Genomic DNA, 18,087 nt, shown 5'->3' with positions numbered 1-18,087 from the left:
GCTCAAAGGATAAGCCACAAAATCCAGTGACCCGCTTACGTGAAACACCCTGTACATTTTCAACTGAAAAAGTCTCATCTATATTTATCGCCCATATGATCTGCTCAGATGACAGGAATAGTTGAAAATCGCAGGTAGGTACCTATCAAAATGGCTGTAGGTCTGTGTAATCTGAAAATTTCATAGAAAACTCTGATCTACGCTACTTACTAGATGTCTTCTAAATATCCCTATAATGATATCAGATTACCTAATCGACTGACAAGAGCTATCGTTTACCATTGGGTGGCCAAGGACACTGAACCAATGTATTGCGCTTTCAATGTTAGCGTAATAAATAAAACATTGACCTAAGCCTTTACATCTTATAAAACATAGAACCAAAACTTCGTCTTATTCAAATTTAAATTACTCGTTAGAAGAAATGAATAGAAATTGAAAGAGATTAAGTGATAGAGAAATCATCATTGATAAATTTCATAATCGAAGTAAGTACCTTCACGAAAAATAAATGAAAATGAAGCACTATTCAGTAGAAATCAAATCTGAAATTTTGTTAGGTAAATGTCAGAATAGACTTTTCCGCAAATGCAAAAACATCGAATGTAATTGTATGATATATTTATTAGCTCAAACGAAAATTCTTCCCCAATTTTGCCAAAATTAGGGAATCACTAATTATTATGCTTGTCTGAAAACTCAGCCAAAAATAAACATTTGTGGATCCTAAATACGTAGAAGCTTTCGAAATATGCAAGAGAAGTTTATTTAATCATCCTGTACCAAGATGGCCAGATCAATAAACTATTCTCATTAACGACTGAGATGTTCAGGTTACGAAAAGACTGAGTGTTTTCTTAAGTTAAACCCACAACGATTTTTTCAATTGTAGGGTATCAAATGAGATTACAATACGATAGACGGTGGATCATTGGCAATAAAATCAATGCAAACACTTTAGACCTATTAATTTGAAAAAATATACTTGAGATATCCTCAGGAGATGGGTCTGTTAGGTTCAAGAAAATCTAAGTTTATAAAAAAAATTAAATATTTATTCATTCGTTTGTAACAATTTGTGTTCGAAAAAAGATGTTATTGGATCATGACAAAGAACTGAGTAGATAAAGGGTGTTTTTTTAGAGCTATAGTATTTTAAATTGCAATAAAACATCGATGGATTATTCGATTGACATGAATTTTATTTATCCGCAAGATAATCTAGTGGCATTACATTTTAAATATGATTTCTGGCATATGACCGCCACGGCTGGCTCGGATGTAGTCCAATCTGGACGTCCAATTTTCGATGACTTTTTACAACATTTGTGGCCGTATATCGGCAATAACACGGCGAATGTTGTCTTCCAAATGGTCAAGGGTTTGTGGCTTATCCGCATAGACCAATGACTTTACATAGCCCCACAGAAAGTAGTCTAGCGGTGTTAAATCACAAGATCTTGGAGGCCAATTCACAGGTCCAAAACGTGAAATTAGGCGGTCACCAAACGTGTCTTTCAATAAATCGATTGTGGCTCGAGCTGTGTGACATGTTGCGCCGTCTTGTTGGAACCACAGCTCCTGGACATAATGGTTGTTCAATTCAGAAATGAAAAAGTTAGTAATCATGGCTCTATACCGATCACCATTGACTGTAACGTTCTGGCCATCATCGTTTTTGAAGAAGTACGGACCAATGATTCCACCAGCTCATAATGCGCAACAAACAGTCAGTTTTTCTGGATGTAACGGTGTTTCGACATACACTTGAGAATCAGCTTCACTCCAAATGCGGTAGTTTTGTTTGTTGACGTAGCCATTCAACCTCTCTGATGGACGATTTTGTCGACGATAAAATGGACGTAGTGCGCGTTACGTATTCCGCACAGAACCATTATTTTCGAAATGAAATTGCACTATTTGCAAGCGTTGTTCAGGCGTGAGTCTATTCATGATGAATTGCTAAACCAAACTGAGAATAAATCACTTGACAGCTGTTAAATCGGTCACCATCTTGAACAGTAGTGCCAACTTTAAATTATATACCTCGAAAAAAAAAACCCTATATTTCATCCTGGTAGCACTGAACGAATCATCAATAAGCTCAGTGGTCTCTGTCATAAACACCGCGTAGTGACTTTGAGGTAGAACTGGCCAGCCTAAGAAATACACTTCTAGGTATGCCTAAACAATCAACCAAAGCTCCCTTGGATGAAAGATGAGACTCTTCTCAATTTTAAATGGCTGCTTTCCAGCCAATCTTCTCCTATATTCACTCCAACCTTAGCTTCTTCTGAATATCTGCTCTTGTTACAGGCACATATCAGGGACAATGGATGCGGGGCATGAGACATGGTTACGGAATCCGAACGAGCGCACCATTTGGAAAGGCTTCGAAATACAGGGCGAACAAAAATATAAGAGCAAGTTTGACTTCCCTCAGGAGTTCCGACATTGGAAATGCAGCACCGCCAGAAGCGATCGAGAAGAGGGATCGACGAGCAGAAGATGCTAGGGGAGGCTTCGTCTTGAAGAGAAGTAGTGCGGAGCCGCAGGTCAGAAGGAGGTCACTTGGATCTGGAAATATAAAAAAAGGAATTTTGATGGTAGGAAAAATATTCACCTAGTCGTTTTTATTGATGTTTTGTCTTGAATCTGAAAGGAATTAGATGATCCTTGTGTGCATATCTAAGCATTGAATAAATATCTGTGATGTGATCATTTAAAGCCTTTTTCTAACTCAGAAGGCCATGCCTATTTGTAGGTTAGTTTTTTATGGTAAAATCATCCTCTGCTTGATCTAGTTGCCATCGTAGATTGAGTTATGTGGCGATGTTGAACTCTAATAAGGATGAAACTGGTCCATTCCTACTCTCCTTTGATGAAGACGTGATTTTTGCTGTTTACTCCCGACCTAAACTCCCGATGATTCTATAATCAGTTAAGTTCTCTATTTTCAGGGTCTCAAATTGAAAAAACAAAGAAGCACAGGTGACTTAGAGGGCAAACGATCAGCTACAACGGGAAGTATCAGATCTGCAGGTTCAAGTTCATCTTGGATGAGCACAGATTCGATGCAGTCTGGCTTCACGAACACTTCCATTCCGTCAGATTCTAACGCCAGTTTTGTTGTCGAGGTAGGTAATTGAAGAAGTTTTTCTTTTTGTTCTATACCCTGCTTAACAATTACTTAAGAGGTACACTCTCTTCCATATTTCTAAATCTGACATTGTCTTGGATGTCTCTTTGTGAAGATTCAGAACTACATGCTCAGATGTTTGCTTTGTATGCTGGACAATTCTGGACAATATGTGTTCTACATATAATTTGTACAAGGTGCAAAGGAAGTAGAAAATGTTACAGACCATTGGACCTGCATAAGTCTGGGTGTAGTTGTCCAGGAACGTCTCATACCTTTGCTGGACTGCTCTCATGTAGTGTTCTTTTATTAGCCCACAGAAAGATTAATTCCAACAGGTTTAACCATTGATAGACCTTCGCAAGACATCTGTTAGTTCATAGCCTTCGACACTTCTGCCCTGGCAATCATAGCAAAGCCATTTTGTTGCCTCTAGCAAAATGTTACATGGTACTATAAGACTCTTGGGCCATCAAAGAGTTTTGGTTATATGATTCCAAGTTCCTAGAAAAACCTGACTGTACCATGTAATTTATAAGGCCATATTTTTGAGGTTCTTTTAAAGGCACTTTGAGCACACATGCTTCTGCCTGCAAAGCAGATTCAAGACTCAGAAGCAATGGGAGCCTCAATTTGTACCTATACAACTAATTTTGATCCATATGTGTACCAAACGGTTAACAAGTTGTCCAGTTGCACAATCTGAAGAATAGATTCATTCAATTTCAATTTTTACTGATGTTCTAAGAATCCCTCGAAGACTAGAAGCTTGTGGAGTCAAGAAAACCGGTTGTGTTTTATGTAGGCTTCACTACAAGTTCACATCTCACCTCCAACTATTAGATGATTGATTTTCAACAACAATTGAGATTTCCTTGTTGACAGAAACTTTCTGTAACACTCTGGGACTCGAACTCTTGACCTTACGATTGGGAGTACTACAAGACTCAATTTTCATCTTCAGAGCTTCCAGAATCAGGAAAGCGTCTGGAATAGAGCTTCTGCAAAGAAACAAGAAGGTTTTTCTCCCATATTCCTTGCTAAAACTTCCATTCGATATTGAAATATGTACAATGGACTAGTTTTCATTTTTTTGTTAAGGATCAATTCTAAAAATTTAAGTAGAATGAAACAAAAATGTGGAAGAATCATTGAAATATCTCTAGAAATGAAAAAGTTATGGGACTTTGAAGTTGCGCTTGGAAGAATAATTTCATAGTACGTGTAAGTGGCGTGACGTCACACACTAGACGACTGGTATTCGCAGAGTGCTTACGAATTCATTGGTGTACAATCACTTGTGCCGTTCGTGTCGTGTTTTGTTCGTTACACGATGGCTGAAATAACTTACTATATACATACATATAAATCATTTTTTTCTCTTTTTACTTTTACTCCTCACATAAATATGTTTTGCCATTGATATACTTCAACAACCAGTACTCAACTACAAACTGTTTATGAAACGTTTTTTAAATAAATCATCGTTATAAGTTGAACCATGATGAAGCAAACTCAAAAGTAGATACTTACTTGATAAGTTTAACTCCTTTTATTTCAGCACTGACATAAGATGGATTTGAAGAAAAAAACTCCATCACTGTGAATATATCTATTTTAGGCAAATTGTCACTTTGTCCTTTCACGAAGCCTTCTTCCATTATGGTGACATAAAAACAAAACTCGAGTTAAAACTACACTGTACAACTACAAACGGCGCGAGAGCCTTGGCGCGGCTAAGTATTTAAACGTAATTTATGGTGTAGCGATCACAGGCAAGTGGCGTGACGTCACAGACCAAAGACGTTCCGCGATAAAATACGTTAATTTAAATAATCTATTTCTCAGTCATTTATTGATGGATTTTCAAAATTTTTTCACTGATTTATCAGTTTTGCTCTATATTATAATTCTATCGTATCAAATATAGTATTATCAACATCACTTAACTAGTCCATTCAGGAAACAAAGAAAGTTAGCAATGCTTGGTTTATAATTCCACCTATTTTTTCTTCTCCAGGACGAGCAGATGGACCCAAACGTGACCGAAACCTACATGGGCGAATGGAAGAACGACAAAAGATCCGGCTACGGTATCAGCGAACGAACGGACGGTCTCAAATACGAAGGCGAATGGTTCGCGAACAAAAAATACGGCTACGGCGTAACTACCTTCAGCAACGGCGACAAAGAAGAAGGCAAATACAAGAACAACGTGCTCATTACCTCCTCCAAACGAAAACTATTCCTTATGCGATCCGCGAAATTCCGCGAACGGATCGAGGCGGCCGTGAACGCAGCTCAGCGGGCGTCCAAGATAGCGTTGCAGAAGGCGGACATCGCGATCACCAGAACCGCCGCCGCTAGGGGAAAAGGCGAACAGGCCGACCAATCGGCCGCGCAGGCTAGGGAAGACTCGGATATAGCGTTGGCCGTGGCCAAACAGTACGCTCCGGATTTCAAGCAGCCGGGGCTTGAGAGACTTAGACAAAGACAGTTAACTAGGGGTAAAATTAATAGTGATTTAGAACCGACAGCAAACGCGATTCATGAGGAACCCAAACAGAACGAGTACAACCAGATGAATTCCAACCCAGGTCATAAGTTAGATAACCAAATGGGCAATTCGATAAACGTACCAAACAACTACAGCCAGAACTATCAGGATCGTGTGCCGAAAGAGCAGCAGTACCAACAGCAGTATCAGTATCATCAGAATAGGCTAAACTCGGTCAGTATGACGGACGGTAATCCTTACAATAAGCCTATTTTGAAAAATCACGTTCACGAGTTCGGTCCACAAGTTCCAAATAACGTGGATAAGATGAACGACAGTTATATGGCAAGACCAAGAAATTCCATAACGATGGATAATCATCATGGAGGTGAGAGCCAAGGGAACAATATGGTGAGGAAGTTGTCGCGGCAGTCTTCTAGGGAAAGACCTTATTTGGGTAAGAAAAATTGAATTTATGTAAGTATGTACATCGAGATCCAGTGATCTATCAAACTTAATTTAGCTGTTGACTAGCTCACCGCTTCGCGGAGCTGGCAACTAAGTTCACGGTGCCAGTTAAATTCAGTGAACTGGACGTGAAAAGAATGGGCCTTATAAGGCCCGAGTAGCTCTCTATAGAGAGCTACTTGGGTCAGCAAGATTTTGAGTTGGCATGCTCGGCTAATATTCATACTTTATAGGTACTGAGGTTTCTTAATAATTGATGGAATAACAGGTATACTCCCATTGACTTAATGAATAACTTAGTTTTCACATATTTTGATTGTTCTTCAAAAAAAAACATCAACTAATATCAACTCCTAATCTGTGAAGTGAAATCAAATATAATATCAGCATTCCATTCCTGATTAGCATTAATAGGTTTTTATTTATCATTATTCGCGGAAATATGTACTTTCAGAATGGAAATATTTGATAATTCACATCTTAAACAATAATATAGTTCAAGGAGAAACTTCGATTTATTTACATAGACAAATATGTGAATTGCAATTTATAAAGTGATTTTAAATTAGATTAGACTTAAGGAGGGTTTCATTGCACTGTGGCTTTATAGTCTATCATATTGTGCCTTCCATCGGAGCAGTTCTCAACCCAGTTTCAGTGTTCTAATGAACTCCAGTATCTGGTAAGGAGGGTACTTCCTCACTTCTACAAGTCTCTTGTCCAAAGCCATTTTTGTGTTGGCTAGCAATCACCAAGTGATCTGGAGTTTCCTCCTCCTCCTCACAGAATCTGCACTCATCGTTTTCTGCTAGATTCATTCTCATGAGGTGCTTCCTGGTAAAAGAAATCTGTGAAGAATCCAGTGAGGAAGTGTAGCATATTCTTGCTGAGATCCAGATACTTCTTAGATCTCAAAGTATCAAAGTTTTGAAGGAACTTTTTGTAATGATTCAATCGAGCAAGATTCCGCCAGTGTTTCTCTTTAGGTTTTCTCCTTCTCCTGAATTTCTTTCTTGTAGGTACATTTACCTAAACCATGAAAGGTTCTGAGCCGATGAAAGGAGTTTGTCTTCCTTTTCTGGCAAGTGTGTTGGCCTCTTCACTTTCTTCAATTCATGAGTGACCGAGAACCCAGACTAAACAGACCTTTTGTTATTCTTGTCTATTTCATTGAGTTTCCTTCTGCAATCCAATGCCATCTTAGAATCGATGATATGTGAGATCAATGCTTTTATTGCAGGTAGTAATTTTATAGAGGACTTGATCTTGTTGAAGAAAGTCTTCCCTCTGGATAATTGAAGACAGATACGTTACATTTTACTTGTTCTTAATTTTGCATGCTTCCTTTCAATAATTTAGGCTCTTGGTTCCAAATGTAATCTTGAATAGTCATTAAAAAACCATTTAAAAAAGTACGTTATAAGCATTTTGCATCTTAAAAATGTGACCAGAACATCTCCAAATCGCCATCTACGCAAACTCCTACATCAACACTTGCACATAATCCAAATTGTTCATACATTTGAGCACTGTGGCCATTTAAAAAGACTACAATTTGCTGACAAAATGCTTCTTTTAGAACTACGACCATTCTGATCCTTTGTTATACATTATAGTTGCAATCCCCGAAGAGATTGTATGCCATATTGTCAACTCTGACAACGCCCATGGGGTCTTGGCTTTTCCTTTGTGAGGATCTTGAACTGGCTGGACCAGAAGTTCGGTTTTTATGCTGGCAAATTCTGGAAATTTGCAAAGTATGTGTTAGATTTCTAGAATTACCAAATTTCATCCGTCAACAAACCTATATGTGACAGAAGGTACTCATACCTAAAATGTCTGGTCAGCATTCCCACAGCAGCTCTAGGAAGCTGCATGAGCTTATTTGGGATCTTCTAATCGTGAAATTCCAATGCTGGACTTCTACCTTTTAATGTTTTTTGCCAAATGGTACACAGAAGGTTTCAGGTCCAGCAGGTGTTACACTGATGTCATCAGCTTGCCTTTAATGACCTGGTAACGATAGCAGAGTCACTTTGTTGCCTTTAGCTAGATTGTTTTGGTTTATAACACTCCCAGGATAGCAAAGATCTTTGACTATATGATTCCAAACACAGCGTGATCTGACTGTTCATTACAGCCTAGATCTTTTCCTCTTTGAGGTTTTCTTCAAGTTACTCTTGAGCTCACTTAAAGCTGAGGTTTCTGCCTGTAAGATAGAGGGTTGCCAGTGACGTGAAATCCTCAGATTATGCTCCAGCTGGGCCACATGTCATCCAGTTGAAACCGATGTTGTTAAGGGCAAAGATAAATTCTTCAATTTGTTTCCAGGAAACATTAGCCAACAATCGTCGATAGACCACTTCGATCACTACAAACGACCACCAAGTCGAGACTCGAGTGTTGACAGGTACTCACGTGCAACTGGCCGCCTTTCTGCGTCCGGCTCACGGCAGGCCAGCATCGACAGGACGATCAAACCAAGCGAAACTCCAGATAGGACAATAAGGGCTCCTTCGATAGCTCGAAGCACCACGCCTGTTTCGCCGATGCCACCGATGCAAAATTTCCAGAACCGCAATGGTGGCGTTCCCAACGCTTCCTTCACGTCGATAGAGGGCAGCAACGGTCCGAATGGTTCACCTTTCGAAGATATAATCATGAGGAAGAGAGGTCTAGGTCAAGATATAATCCCCTCGCCGAATCAACCCAAAAGAACTGAGAGCCTGTTCATTCCTGGTGGCGGTAGTGGTGCTGCTACAGCAGCGCCGCCAGTTTCTAAGGTGAGTGGTGTTCGAGTTGGTTTTTAGGTTATTGGTAGACTTGAATCTACTGGTGGGTTTATGCACCAGTCCTAAGAACTAAGACTAAACCTAAGAACTAAGAATTGAACGCTACCAAATCAATGAGGGCGTTTATGCAGGTTTCCTAAGAACTAAGAACTAACACTAGCAGGCCAACTTTTATCTAAGAACTAAGGGCTCAGGTGAAATATAGAAGTGCGCGTGCGCCGTATAGAATTTCAATATTAACTAGTACCAGTTTCTATCATTTAATGTTCCGTTATTCGTGTTTGTCGATGAAAAGTATTAGGTGTATCTGAAAAACTTAAATTTAATTTTTTCACAATCAATATCGATGTCAAACATCAAAGTATAGAGCAAATAGAAAGTAGTTCGATCACGTGCGCATGCCTTAACTAAGAACTAACAAGAGAGTGCATAAACGCCATTGAATTCTTAGGTTTAGTTCTTAGTTCAAAGTTCTTAGTCCTTAGTTCTTAGGAACGGTGCATAAATCCACCATTAGTCCTTAGTTCTTAGGAATGGTGCATAAACCCACCATTATTGGTTCTACACATAGAGTAATAAACATAGATATAGGTATTAAACGCAATTTTCACATGTCTCCAATATGGTTAGATTACGTTGATGGATTGTGATATATTTTCAAATCCACAATTTTACTATATCGTTATGAATGTATATTATATTGGATGAAATATATTTATTTGAGTGATTCCCGATTGAATTTGCAAATTTGAATTTTTGAATCCGATATTTTCCATAATTGTCGAATTTATATTGAGCAGAATATTTATAATTTTCTGTATCTACCTGCTGAAATCCAAGGTTTGGCAACTTTTGCTCTCCTATTGTCATCGGTTGTTTCACGTCGTTTGGCGCGCTTGAAGTTTGTTTTCCGAATTTCTGATATATTTAGGTATTTATTTCAATATATTTTGAGTTAATATGAAACGTTGATTCACTATGGGACATAAGAAGCGCGTTCTTTGTGGAGAAACTCGCGAATTGAGTGAAATATATCACTGATATGTTTTCATTTCTGCGCGCTTCATGTCAAATTTGATAGTTCATGTTGGGGACAAAATTTGCTTTCTGAAAATGACATATGCTTCCTCTATCTTTGTTTATTACTCTGAAGGTGTGATACGCACTACGCGATTTTGGCGTCTTGATCAAAATGACGCATCAGCGAAGCAGTTGAGGTTTCTTAGTGACGCAAAAATTCAAACGGGAGCTTTCACACTAGGTAGATTCATACCTTGGTAGCAAGAGCAACTTGAATGAAATTTTCAATTATGTCATGTTTTAGTTTCTGATGAAAGAGTTTCAATTTGACTTTTGATTTACCTTATTAATTTTTTTAACGATCTATACCTATGATGAAATGAAATTCAACAGAATATGGAGATTCATTTTATGATCCTTATTCTTGTGATAAACTTATACTTAGGTTTTTTTTGTTATGTCCAATACGATAAATGAATTTCAACTGAGCACCAAGTTTCAATTCCATCAAATCGGTATTTTTCGTGTAAACAACATTTCATTTGGATGATTTGGCCCATGAATGAACATAGGGCAAGAATTTATTGCGTCACAACTCATCTAAAAAAACAAAAGAATAGTCTGGTGTGCGCGAATGCGTCAGAGCATAACAAATTGCTTTTTTAAGTGATTGACAAAGAAATGGCAGGCACTCCAGTTTCAAGAACGCAGCATGATATATTTATATTTTTTTCTATATTTAGATATTTCCATGATAGGGTGAACGAAATCTATAAGATTTTTGGATTTATAAAAAGAGTTTCATTCGTGCAAAACTTCAACTTTTCTATCTGAATATTTAGTTAGAAAAACAATGATGATAAATCACGGTATTATTTCTCATGTGTTTTCGAATAGTCCATTCTCCCAGACTACGAACATCTCAAGGTGGGACGACTTCTTGATCTAAAAGCGTAGCTCAGCAACTTATACATTGTTGTCATGATTCTCGAATGAACGGTGAAGCAAGATTTTTGCCAATTGTATATTTTTAATGAGTTTTATATTTTCAATGAGTTAGAGCATACGATAAACGGGCTCAAAACCACTGACACAAATAGTCATAGAAAGGATTTGAAAAAATTACTTCAATACAACGCGAAATCATTAATTTAAAAACTTCAGATGATAGGTACGTGAGTTTTCTATCTACTACAAGGTCAACGTTGAGCGAGGTCAGTATCTGGATGAGTAATCAAAGCCACGTCAGTGATATTTATTCACAGGTAGCCAAAACCACCAAGGGAACAGAAAAAAAACATGAAGAATTCTTCAAATTACACGGTTGCAAAGTTCAATTTCATTGGTTATCTACCATAGTTTTTCCATCAATAATCTTTTCATTTTGTCTTTTTTGAGTGCTGATAATATAGTCGAAAAATTGAAAATTAGACTATAGTCTGGAAGAGGTTTCTACTTTGATCGGAAATTCTTAAAAAAAATAGAGGTTTACCAACCACATAGCCAACCCAGGTCTTGTCAAATTGTCTGACAGTAGACGTTAGGATAGGTATTTTATAGGTTAGGGGTTTCTGAAAATCGATGTCAAGTAGAAGAAAATAGGTTAAGGTCAGTTTGACACTTTGACAGGTGATCACTGATCATAGAACGGGGTCAAACGGGACCAAAGATCCTATTCTTCTTGGGGAAGAAGATGAAAATTATAATTTCGATATGAAATTCTGGGATTTTGCCTACAAAAATCGCATGCGTGAGAATTCAATAAAGTTTGGATGTGGGCTTGAATATGAATCAATTGTGCCTCCAAAACGAAGGCCGAAATTCTGGCAGTAAAACGCCTGCTTCATCCGGTAGTTTTTTTTTAATTTTCCGCGTTCTGCCATAGTTGCCATAGAAAACGCGACTGTTCGAAAATTTGGCAACGCAGGTCGAATCTTTCGCGAAACTTCCCATCCCGTTTTTGTAACTCATGTTCAAATTTAGTCCGGTGTACAAACTCAGTGCTTTTGGATTGTGTGCGTCCAGAGTTTGGCCATTTTCAACATGAATTGGTACCAGGAGGATGACGAAGAAGATCTCATGTTCTCCCCAGCTCTGATGGCCAGAAGGGCGAGTGAGAGTTGGATTGACACTCCGCCGATAGAGGTCATTGTTGCTTTTATGAGTGTCTTGATTCATGCGATCGGATCGCAGAAAATTTCAATAACTTTAAGAGCTTTTTTGGCAATCGTTTCAGTTTAGTTGTCATTTGCGAGAACACGGAAAAATGAAACTGAAAAGAAGACGTGGCTTGATGGTTTTATGGATCATTTATCTGAAGGAACTTGTCTGTTTCAGTTTTTCTGTTGAGAGTGATTTTCGCGATGTTTGAATTCGAATTTGTGACAGAGCTTATTGAAAAATCTTAAAGATAATCGTGATTAGGAAACCAAAAGGATCCACACCTAAATAAATTGAATGAGAACGGAAATGTATCTTCAACGGAAACTGAAATGACAACTGATATAAAATTTGAAATAGCCTTCAAAAATAATTAATTGAAAACTACAAAATTGTTCCCAACAATTTTTTATCGTACCTAATGCATAAATCGGTTGAAAAAATGTTTCATACGATTATTTTCGGGAATTCAACTAGAAGTCAATGAACTCCTGAGCTGATAATATCATCTCTAATATCTGGGCTCAGAAAAATACAGTGCCAAAAATTTGATATTTGTCTTTTCCTGAAATGTGTGTAGGAACATATTCTGAAATAATTGACTCAAAGATAACTTGGACGTTCATAAGCTCATCAATTATGATATTCTGTGATCGTCCATCAGACATAAGCACGAAAACTTTTTGCCGAAAATCTTCAGGATATTTAAAATCTACTTATTTCTTCTTTTCAGAATTTGATGACCCAAACTTCTTTAGCAAGGAAGAAATCACTGCCTGATGTTCAGGAACTTCCTAGAGCAACATACCAGATGAGCAGAGAAGAAGTCTCAGCTTTAGGATCTGCCAGACGAGAAGAGGTTAGGAGACAAATAGACGAAAAAGAAAGATTGAAAGCCAATCCACTCTTATGGTTGGTCAGCCCCCAAGTGAAGGTGTGTAACTGACTCAGATTTTTACTCAAAATGTTCAAAAGTAAAGGGTTTTCCAATAAGAAATATTTTGAGAGAAATCTATGGATTTAGCGCAGTCTTGTAGAGAATGAAAGTCGTCGACATCAATATCTTCCAATTCCGGCCATAATGATCATAGCTAACAGGCCAATTGAAAAGTCCCCGGTCTGCCATAGTAAAAACATTTTTTGGCAAAATTCGATTTTATTATTCAGCATAGTTGCCTTCGAGGGCTTTACAGCGATTCTAGCGATCTTCCGACTTTTCGATACCATTTTTATAGTACGATTTGTCTTTCGCTTCAAAATAGGCCTCAGTTTCGGCGATTACTTCTTCATTGGCGCTGAATTTCTTTCCAGCGACCATTCTTTAGAAGTCTGAGAACAGGAAAAGTCACTGGGGGCCAGATCTGGCGAATACGGTGGATGCAGAAGCAATAAGAAGCCCAATTCAGGCAATTTTGCCATTGTTTTCATTGATTTTTGACACGGCGCATTTTCTTGATGAAATAGCACCTTTTTTTTCATCAAATGAGGCCGTTTTTAACGATTTTATTCTTTAAACGATCTAAACACGCTATATACTAATCGCTGTTGATGGTCTGGCCCTTTTGGAGGTAACCAATTAATAATATACCTTGCGCATCCCAGAATACTGCTGCCATAGCCTTGCCAGCTGACTGTTGTGTTTTTCCTCGCTTTGGATTCGGTTCATCGTGTGCAGTCCACTCATCTGACTGTCAATTGGACTCCGGAGTGAAATGATGGAGCCATGTTCAATCCATTGTCACATATCGACGCAAAAATTCAGGTTTATTGCACTTAAACAACTTCAAACACTGCTCATAATCATTAACACGTTGTTGCTTTTGATCGATTGTGAGCTCGCGCGGCACCCATTTTGCACACAGCTTTCTCATGTACAAATATTCTTGAATGATATGATGCACACGTTCAGGTGATATCTTCACAATGTCTGCTATCTAGATCAACTTCACTTTAAGGTTATTGAAAATTATTTTGTGAGCTTTTTTTATTTTTTCGTCGGTGACAGCTTCTTTTGGGCGTCCACTGCGTTCGCCGTCTTCGGTGCCCACTTCACCACGTTTAAACTCAGCATACCAATCCATGATGGTTGATTTTTCTGGTGCAGACCCCGGAAACTCTTCATCAAGCCAAGATTTTGTTTCAACTGTATTTTTTCCCTTCAAAAAGCTATATTTTATCAGCACACGAAATTCTTTTTTTTCCATCTTTTTTCAAATAACAGAAGTAGCTACACTCACAACGCAATATCTCACAAACTAATGGTCGGACTGCTGTCAAATTTTGACACGTATCGTTTGAAGGTTGGTACTAACTGAAAATCATATGGATTTAATACTAGCACCGCCATCTGTGCATCAGACCGTGGACCTTTCAATTGACCTAATATTGGAAAACCCTTTATTATATTTGATATTGGACTTCTTCATGGTTCCAGTTTGAAATACATGCAATTTCCTTGTGTTTCAGGACTGGATCTACCGACAACAACTTTTAATTTTGGTCCTTTTCGTGAATGTATGTCTTGCCATCATGTTTGTCAAACTGCTGACATAGTACAGGCTAAGCGTCAACAGCGGACGCTCTTTTATAATATAATTATTACTAGATGAATTGGAAATTTATATTATTACGAAAAGTTTTCACGGTAGATAAATCAGAAATAACCTCTCTTTTTTGATATCGTTTACGAACACGCCTTAACCTATATTCAGAAATCGTTTTATACGGTCTTCAAAATTGGCCGCAACCCATTCATTGTTCAAGGGCAAACTTGTTTAAAGCCGCGTTTGCACTATATGCCTTTTTCGTGCCTCTTTATCAGCCTATTCTTATGACTATTGAATTTTTTCCCTTGTGACTACGAACTTGCCTTTTTTGGCGTTCATCCATTCTAACTAAAATCGAATTTTTAAAGGGAAACGTAACGTGAGCAATTGATGCTTCTAAAATTTTTTATACATTTCTTATGTTATCTCATTTCTCTACCAAATTTGGCTGCACAAAAAATTAAGATAAAATTATTATTACAATACGAAAGTGAGATAAATAGATGAAAATAGTTTTATGGCGTGCAGACAAATTTTCAATTCTGGAAAAAGTACCTCGTTAGCTCATTTGGTAGGGCGACGGACTAGTGATTCGGAGGTTGCGGGTTCGAATCCCGCCCGGGGAGGTACTTTTTCCAGAATTGAAAATTTGTCTGCACGCCGTAAAACTATTTTCTTATATTAATACAATGAAATTTCTAGTCATAACATATCATACGACCATGAGGTATAGTTGGTTTTTGAAAAATATGAACTCGCTTATTAGATTTAGTTTCGAAAAAGATACGATAATAGTTTTTATCGAATTTAAGTGAATTTGTACAATGATATTAGGAATCGGTTACAAATCGAAATTAAAATTAAGTGCCTTCGTTGAGATTTGTGAACAGAAGAAGAAAAAACTGACTGATTTCCAAATCGCATTTGTCCCCAGAAAAGAAACAAAATTTAAAATATTGCTCTACTAACTATCGTCAAATCAACAAATCATTCAATAATCTTTTGGATATAACTTTACAATGTTTCTACAACATTTAAATTTATTTCTGAATTATCTACTAATTTTTGGCCTATTAGTAATATATCTTTAAGACATATTTTTACACTTTACTACAACGCAAGGTCGAGCGTGATCTTTTGATGTTATTGTGTACATTTTACCTCTTTGTGTAAGGAAAATTATTTTCCTATTCTGCAAGACCTGATGTTGTTTCCCATTTCATATAATTTTTGTCAGAAAAGTGTTGGAGTCATTTTGCTGTTGGAGTTTTTCAGATTTTATGCATCTCTAACGTCTACAAACCCACGAAAGAGAATGCGAAAAAACTATAGGGAGATCTATCATATCATGAAATATTTAATTCGTTGAAAAATTGTTTTTTCGTATTCTCCTCTTTCCTCTGAGTTTTAGATATGTGAGTTTGAAATTGTTTGTTATTTATTCTATCGATAAATATTTATAATATAATAATTGTTTAGAGTAATCAACTATTCGAGATTATTCAATTTTTTTCATTAATTCGATATTCGAATACCTAATATATATTATCTTGGAAATGTTATAGATTTTATTCTTCTCAACTATAAAGTTATTTCATCTATAGGTATATTTAAGCGATTTAACTTGAAATCTACCTTTTCAATATTAAAGATTTTATTTTGTCGAATTATTGTCGTTTCGCCCAGATGTTCGATTTTCGTTAAATTCGAAGAAAAAGACAATTAATAAATGATATTCTTGATTAAAAGAGTCTATTTTCATTCAAAGGACCTCGCACGTTTAGTATGGGAAATGGCTTTCCGTGAATTTGGCTGAATTTTTGATATGTTGTGGTTCTTGATGAACTGATTAGAAAAGTCCTCAGCCACAAAGCTCAAAAATGGACAGTTTTCGAGATATGGAGCTTTGAAAATGGATTTTTTGCAATTTTCGGGGTTTTTGCTCATCAATCGGGGAGCTCTCATTTCTGGTTGGGATGGAATTTGGATGTTCGACGGCCAGAACCCGACTGAGAAATGATCTTCCCTGGTTATATTAGGCACCGCCATCGATAATTTTTTATACACTGCTCCACATTGGCTATGAAATGAGATACAATCATAGAAAAAAAAAATATTTTCAAGAATTCGTGGGTTAATATCGGAAGTTCCATTCATAGTTAGCTTCCAACACTTGGACTTCTATATTGTACCCGTATAGTACTATATTGCATCAAAACTGCAGACATTTTCACGGATTCGTTTGTCTGTGAGATGCTATCATCAATTTCGAGACATTCTGAGGAAAATGTCTTGGCACCCCATTGTCAGATTATCGAGATTTGTGAGAAACAAATCACATATCACATGTAAATGACATCAATAGTGATCACAATTGTTATCCCTGAGGATATATGGTTATGATTTTCCCATTTTCCCCCATTACAGCTCGCGATGACTGGTTATGAACATTTCGGCTAACATATTCGATATTATTGGACATCAGATATTTGAGGATTCAGTTATTATGGTCTCTCTTAAAAAAATCTCACAATATGTCGTTTCTCGGTCATGTGAATTATTCTGGCGTCATCTTGTGGCAGGAAAAGATGTATGGAAGATCTTGGATTTTGTATCTCATTTCATAGCCAATGTGGAGCAGTGTATAAAAAATTATCGATGGCGGTGCCTAATATAACCAAGGAAGATCATTTCTCAGTCGGGTTCTGGCCGTCGAACATCCAAATTCCATCAAAACCAGAAATGAGAGCTCCCCGATTGATGAGCAAAAACCCCGAAAATTGCAAAAAATCCATTTTCAAAGCTCCATATCTCGAAAACTGTCCATTTTTGAGCTTTGTGGCTGAGGACTTTTCTAATCAGTTCATCAAGAACTACAACATATCAAAAATTCAGCCAAATTCACGGAAAGCCATTTCCCATACTAAACGTGCGGGGTCCTTTAAATAATTTTCCAATGAACAAGTTTGAACGACATACAAAATGCTTTTTGGGTGAAACAATTTTTTTTATGATCTACGATGCTTATTTCAAAAGAAGCACTCGTTTAGATCACGATTCCATTGGATTTGAAAAAAAATATTTGTTCATTCAGTGGATTATCGTAGGAAATAATCAGATCAAATCATTTCCAAACAAGTTATAAATTATATTGAGTTTGAATTATAATTTATATCGAATAAATTTCTATTGAATTCTGAATAAATTTGTACTATTGAACACACAGTTTCATTTGAAAGTTTGATTGTCCGTTCAGAGGCTACATTTTCTTAAAAAATTTAGAATTTCAAAGCAAAAGGAACAAAGGATACTACCACGAATCGACAAAAGGAAAGAACAGGGTATTAGAAGTCTGGTAGTCGTCCAGGCTATTTTTTTTTTTCAAGAAAACACTGTTGGCTTGTTTATGGAAATAAATCTTTATTTTGTTCATGTATTATTGTATATTTCAATCAACCTTGAAAT

General features: G+C 37.0%; 1 protein-coding gene across 1 annotated transcript in view; it reads left to right on the top strand.

Moving 5' to 3' along the window:
* Positions 1 to 16,370, top strand: part of LOC123678861 (junctophilin-1) — a 34,114-nt gene extending 17,744 nt beyond the window's left edge. Inside the window, exons 3-8 of the mRNA XM_045616114.1 lie at positions 2,317 to 2,606; positions 2,961 to 3,137; positions 5,160 to 6,093; positions 8,436 to 8,887; positions 12,810 to 13,010; positions 14,543 to 16,370. Coding sequence (XP_045472070.1) covers positions 2,317 to 2,606; positions 2,961 to 3,137; positions 5,160 to 6,093; positions 8,436 to 8,887; positions 12,810 to 13,010; positions 14,543 to 14,629 — 2,141 coding nt within the window. The 3' untranslated portion in view covers positions 14,630 to 16,370. The remainder of the gene's footprint in view (positions 1 to 2,316; positions 2,607 to 2,960; positions 3,138 to 5,159; positions 6,094 to 8,435; positions 8,888 to 12,809; positions 13,011 to 14,542) is intronic.
* Positions 16,371 to 18,087: the final 1,717 nt, after the last annotated feature.

The sequence above is a fragment of the Harmonia axyridis genome, chromosome 4 (assembly GCF_914767665.1).
Source record: "Harmonia axyridis chromosome 4, icHarAxyr1.1, whole genome shotgun sequence".
NCBI lineage: Eukaryota > Metazoa > Arthropoda > Insecta > Coleoptera > Coccinellidae > Harmonia > Harmonia axyridis.
This window is presented reverse-complemented; position numbering and strand designations above follow the sequence as displayed.